This window comes from Neomonachus schauinslandi, unplaced genomic scaffold (assembly GCF_002201575.2).
Source record: "Neomonachus schauinslandi unplaced genomic scaffold, ASM220157v2 HiC_scaffold_610, whole genome shotgun sequence".
In the NCBI taxonomy this organism is placed as follows: Eukaryota; Metazoa; Chordata; class Mammalia; order Carnivora; family Phocidae; genus Neomonachus; species Neomonachus schauinslandi.
In genome coordinates, this window is record NW_025409300.1 from 7,005 (window position 1) to 13,329 (window position 6,325).

At 47.4% G+C, this 6,325-nt stretch overlaps 1 protein-coding gene across 1 annotated transcript; it reads left to right on the forward strand.

Moving 5' to 3' along the window:
• Nucleotides 1–1,371: 1,371 nt before the first annotated feature.
• On the forward strand, nt 1,372–1,851 carry LOC123323744 (ubiquitin-conjugating enzyme E2 L3-like; the record flags this gene model as incomplete). The annotated part of the gene is made up of 2 exons (XM_044912214.1): nt 1,372–1,413; nt 1,510–1,851. Coding segments are annotated over 2 exons (384 nt in total), but the record flags the coding sequence as incomplete, so codon positions are not given.
• Nucleotides 1,852–6,325: the final 4,474 nt, after the last annotated feature.

The window sequence follows — 6,325 nt, forward strand, 5'->3', positions numbered from 1 at the left end:
AATCATGTGGAATTTAAGAAAGAAAATGGATGAACACTGGGGAAGGGGGGGAAATAAAATAAGTCAGGGAGGTAGACAAAGCAAAAGAGACTCTTAAGAATATAATTTATATGCGAGAGCATGAGCGGGGTGAGGGGCAGAGGCAGAGAGAGAAGCAGTCTCCCCACTTAGCAGGGAGCCCAGCATGGGGCTGGATCCCAGGACTCCAGGTTCATGACCTGAGCCAAAGGTAGGCGCCTAATGGATTGAGCTCTCTTGGGACCCAGGTGTCCCAAGAGAGTCTCAACTATAGCAAACAAACTGAGGTTGTTGGAGGGGAGATGGGTGGGGGACGGGGTAACTGGGTGATGGGTGTCAAGGAGACAGGTGATGTAATGAGCGCTGGTGTTATATGCAACTGATGAATCAGTAAATTCTACCTCTAAAACTGAAAAAAAGGGGGTTAGTGAACGGGGTTAGAGTATAATACCCACAAACTAATATTATGAAACATAACTTTCTCTCTAAATTTATCACCTGGAAATACAGTTTAAAGGTCTCCAACGTCACTCCATAGCACAGTTCCAAGCTCTGTCGTATCCAGACTGCATGTCAGGCCTGAGGGCCCCTGGGCTCTATCCAGTTCTGCTCTGCCAGTCCCTGTCAATTGAGCATTTTCTTTTCTAGAAATGTGGAAAGCTTTGTGCACATAAAAGACTATTTGTCATTATTTGTTTGATTATATCTGCTGAAATGAGAAATCCTAAAACCTTAGTTAATCACCTCTCTTTTTCTCCAGAGACAAAGAAAAAGGCAGTGTCAAGAAATCCAGCTAATTCTGTGTCAGCTGCAGTCTACCTGCACCCTCTGCCCGCTACCCACTCCACGATAACCCCACGTACGGTGTTTGCTTTTCCAGACATGGAGAGAAAGGGACTAGAGTTTTCATTCAGTAGTTGACTCTCCACCTACTGATGCTGATGGTGCTGGATCTCCTGTGGGGTCCTGGCTGGCTCTGTTAGGGGATGTGTAGGTGAGGAATGAGGAGAGACGGGGGGCCAACCTGGCTCTGGGAATGTGAGCTTCTGTCTTTGGGTCTCAGGGCTGTGAGATCCCTTCCCTCCAGAAGCAGGGCTCCGCAGGGGTCAGGTTTGGCAGTGGATCCCCCAGGATGTGAGCTGGCTGCCCTGCCCAGCAAGCTCTACAACCCCACACCTGCTAACAGCCACTTGACCTTAGCCTGCTGAAGCCTGAAAGGTCACAGAGTGTCCAAGAACTTTCCCACATCATCATGCACTTGGAGAAACCTGGCATCCAAGATGGTGACAAGCAGGGAAAGTTTAGCTTATGTAAAACAGGCAGTAGAGTAGATAAAATCGCTGCCTGTTCAAGCCATGCCAGATCCAAGTAGCGGCCAGCAGGAGGCTGATGAAGGAGCTTGACGAAATCCACAAATGTGGAATGAAAGACTTCCCTAACATCCAGGTTGATGAAGCTAATTTATTGACTTGGTGAGGGCTTATTGTTCCTGACAACCCCCCATATGATAAGGGGGCTTTCCAAATCGAAATCAACTTTCCAGCAGAGTACCCACTCAAAGCACCGAAGATCATATTTAAAACAAAGATCTGTCACCCAAACATCGATGAAAAGGGGCAGGTCTGTCTGCCAGGAATTAGTGCTGAAAACTGGAAGCCAGCAACCAGAACCGGCCAAGTAATCCAGTCCCTCACAGCACTGGTGAACGACCCCCAGCCGGAGCACCCACTTCGGGCTGACCTAGCTGAAGAATACTCTAAGGACCGTAAAAAATTCTGTAAGAACGCTGAAGACGTTCCAAAGAAATACGGGGAGAAGCGACCTGTGGACTAAACTCTGCCGCAATGGATTCCAGCGAGTGTGAGTGGAGACCCTGCAAAGCAGGAGTCTGCGGAAAATCGACACGTGCTGCAGCCTGGCATTTGCTTGTGGCAGGTACTAACTTTCTACAGTTTTCTTAATCAGACGTGGTCTAGGTAACCTATAAAGAAAGGATTAAAAATTTAAGGTGTTCTAAAAAAAAAAAAAAGAAAATAGCTACCTGTTCATGACAAAAGTTGAGAAGCCAATTAACCTGCTGTCCCACCCCCATTATCCCAAGTTCCTGTTCTGCTCCCTGGGTTGTGTAGAAGGAACCAGTAAGCCTGGGATGTGGAGACATGACAGGACAGAGTCTTCTCCAGCCTCATCCTATGTCTGCAGTGTCCTCACAGCCATCTTGGCTGACTGAGCCGCTTCCCCAATGGCCTCCAAGTCCACCTGCAGACAAGCCAGAGGCTGTGTTGTGCATGGTCCCCATGTGATGCTGAGGGGCTCTGGGCACAAGTTACTCCTGCATTCCCCACGCCCATCCAGCATGAGGCTCATGGTGCCCTGGATGCACCCTACCTGGCAGGCTCTTCTGCCCCTGGACCAGAGGCGTAATGAGACAGTTATGTAGAGTAGTCGTCTGCAGAAGCCTGCAGTGGCCCTGAATGCAGAAGCTGGGGATGGCTGCAGAACCCTCATGAGGGACATGAGGACACCATTGTCCACCTCATCGCCACTAGTCCTGCTGCCCAAGAGAGCATGGGCTGAAAGGTGGGTTCGGGCAGTGCATGCTTCATGTGTGTGTGAAGCATCGAGGGTGTGAATGGTTCCCAACTTGTGGGGCCATGGGTCTCTTAGCACTGTGGCTTTAGTCCCCAGCCCCCTACCATGGTCCTGCTGTCCTGAGGCTCTATCTGCTGTAGGTCTCATCTGCTTTTGGTTTCAGTGCATGGTTTCCTCAGCAACAAAGCAGGCTCAGGCTGGGTCCCAGGGAATACTCTCTCCTTCTCAGCAGGAAAATGCTTTAAGGAAGAAGCACTTAGTAAAGATTTGGGGGTCCATATGGGACTCTTGGATGGATAGCTACTGTTCAAATATTACTCCATATTGCATACAACTAGATTGAGTTGGATTGTTTCTTCCCATGTGACTTCCCTCGAGAGCAGTGCATTCACAAGTGCCAAAGGCCTACTGGACACTAAACAGATGGAAGGGATCCGTCCCTGGGCTCATGGAGGTAGCATCCTGAGAGACACTGACACAGTGCAGTGAAGCAATGTCGGTGACTCCTGGGACCAGTGTGTGAGCTCAGGGGATGGACAGAGGGGACTGGGCGATGGACTAGTTTGTAGAGGGAGGTGTTCTCTGAGGAGATCCTGCAGCAACCCTAAGTGGTAAGGTGCTTGGAGTTTGGGAGTAGCACTCCAGGGGAGATAGGTAGTGAAAGGGGGTGACATGCAGACATGGGGCACTAAAGGGTGCGGTAGACTGAGGAATCCACAGGAGGTCTGAGGAGGACCAGTGTGGGATACAGGGGATTGCGTAGTTTTCACTCAGTCCTCCACAGGGACATCAGCTGAATGGGAGGAGGAGAGCAACCCAGGCAGATGGGTGTTTACTGGAAGGGAGTCCAGGAGGGCATTTTGGTTTGGGGCATGAGCGAGTAGGAGAGTGGGGCCATTTGTGAAGCTGAACTGGGGAGACCATTCCTGGATTTGTGTAGCATTGTCCCACAGGGTTTTCTTCCTTTTCACAGTGGAAAGCAGAGGTCTACCGAGGTTTCTACAAGTTGCAGCACAACCATACTCCCTTGAGACTCACTGTGTGGTGTGACACTCTGAGAACCCTGTTTCAGGCGAGTCTACTTAGGGCATGGCTGCAGCTGCACCTGCAACAGCCCCTCCAGCTCACCACCCTGCAGTCAGGTCTTCCCACTGCTGCCAAACTGAGGGGTGCAGTATGAGCAAGTTTAAACCGTCTTCAGTTTTCCCCTGTGGAATTGAAATGCTGAATTTGAGAGTGTGATTTAAGGAGCTCACTTCCATTTCAGGAAACCCACACCTTGAAGGAAATGTTCAGGGTTAATTTTGGCAACAGAGTTTCCCAAAGAGATGTCTTAATTTGCCCTGAGTGAATGGACTCCCCCATCTGTGGGGTGAGTCATGATGGACTGTAGAGAGAGCTGTTCTGGAAGAAACAGAGATGGTTTGAAATGCCTGATCTGCACTTTGGGGGGTTCAAGGATATTCTCTTTATCCTGTCTTATTGCGATGATCTGAAAAGTCACCTTACTCCAGCAGTTCTGTGTGATGTGGGTTCCCCAGTGCAAGAGGAGAGGCTCGCTTTGGCTAAACAGAGCAAGAGGTTGCCAGTCAGGAGGCAAGCACCTGGGGTTTGCAGCCCAGAGGAGGCCAGACCAGGGCTGGGCATGGTCCTGGGGGTAGGCCTGAAAGGAGAATACTTCATGAGACCCCTGGTCCTGTGTTCAGTGGTGAGTGGTCTGCTTCCCCTAGAGAGTGCCAGAGTGGATGTGAGAGGACCCCACACCTGCCGCAGGCTGATGAAGAGAGAGGGAGAGTCTAGCCTTTGGGCCTTCCAGGTGAGCTGACTACCAGGCTATGCTCCCTTTGTGACTCCACTGTGATGGCTTGGATGAGGGTAAAGGTCATTCCCAAGCTGGCATTTGCAAACGTGAGTAGGGAGGGGAACTTGTGTCTCATTTCACACCAGTCAGCCCACCAGCTCGGGCTCACCTTTTCTATGAGGCCTGAGCTCCCTCTGCAGCTCCTGGGAGGACGAAATCTAGGATGAGGACACTCGTAAGAGGGGCCACCTTGACTTGAGTTTTGAACAAGCCCAACAGCAATGCCAGCCATCTCAGTAAGCCAATCCTTCTTCCACCAACATAAACAAAATTTCTCAAATGACGTCCATACACGGAACACACTTTTCCTAAAATCTTCCCCTCCCAACTAGACTTTGGGTCCTTAGAAAGGCCTCATCCATGCACAGAAATAAATTCAGCAAACAACATGTTTTTAGCTGTCATGTGCCCTCATCTCTAGCTTTTGGTAAGAATGACAGGAAGATGTGAGATTCCCCACAGGTACACTGTAACTTCATGGCTATGTTTGGTCAGCCTTCAGTTTGCTTCTTCTGGTTTGAGCACATAATTGGGGCTTCCCATACTAGCCACACTCTTGTAGACCCACCACCTGCTCACACACCAGAATGAAGAAGATCCAGAGTCACATGACATAACACCCCAAATATGCAAGATGGGTAATTAAGAACATTCACCTTGCCAATGTCCAGAAAAATGTCATCTTGAATATGCCACACAATCCAAAGATCGCCAAGATCAATGATGACCGAGATGTTGGGATTTCCACTGGGTTTGGAAGGAACCGTTATAAAAATGTGTCAATAAGCTATTGCAGTTGGGATTGAATCAAATGAAAGTAAGTCTCAGGACAGAAAGATATAAAAAAGAACATAATTAACCATTAGAACTGAGAAAAATATAACTAATATTTTTGCAATGCAGTAAATTGGCTCAGTAGGACAATGTAGATGACAGAGGAAAGAGTCAGTACCTTGAAGGTACAACAACAGAAAGTATCTCATATGAACAATGGAGAGAGAAAAAAAATCTACAAAAACAAAAATCTATTCACGTTACAAGAATCCCAGAATGAGAAAAAAAGAAAAGGAGGGATTAAAAAGTATTTCAAGGAAATGTAAAGGAGAAAAAAAAAAGAATATTTTAAGAAAACATGGCTGATCATCTCCCAAATTTGACAAAAAGCATGAGCCTAAAATTGAAGAAAATGAAAAAAACCCAAACAGAGGGAACCCCAAGACATCCGTCAAGACACATGGTATAGACTAAATTTGATCCCCCATCCCACTCACATGTTTCAGTTCTAACCCCTATGAAACTGGACCTGGCACCTTGGGAGAAACATAGGTTGAGTTAGGTCACAAGGTTAGGATTCTCATGATGGGATTAGCATGCTTATGAGAACAGACACAGAGAACTTTCACTCTCCATGCACACCTGCAAAGAAAGGTTATGTGAGTGCAAAGCCAGAAGGTGGCTATCGACAAAGCTCCAGGAGGATAGGCTTCCTCAGAACCTGATCAAATTGGTGCCTTATGTTGGACTTCTACCCAGCAGAACTGTGAGAAAATGCATTACGGATGTTTAGCCATTTTCTGAACCTAGCATTTGGTGCATTTTTGTACAAGACAAGAAAGGAGGATTCATAGGGCATAACACTGGACTTTATCAAGATTAAAACCTTCTGTTGTAGTAAAGATCTTGTTAGGAGGATGAAAAAACAAGCTATAGACTAAGTGAATATATTTGCAAACCATTAATCTGACAAAGAACTTCTATCTATAATATATAAAAAACCAACACTCAACAGGAGGAGGAAAAAAAAAAAAAAAACTATCCAAATAGCAAATGGGTAAAAGACATGAACAGACATTT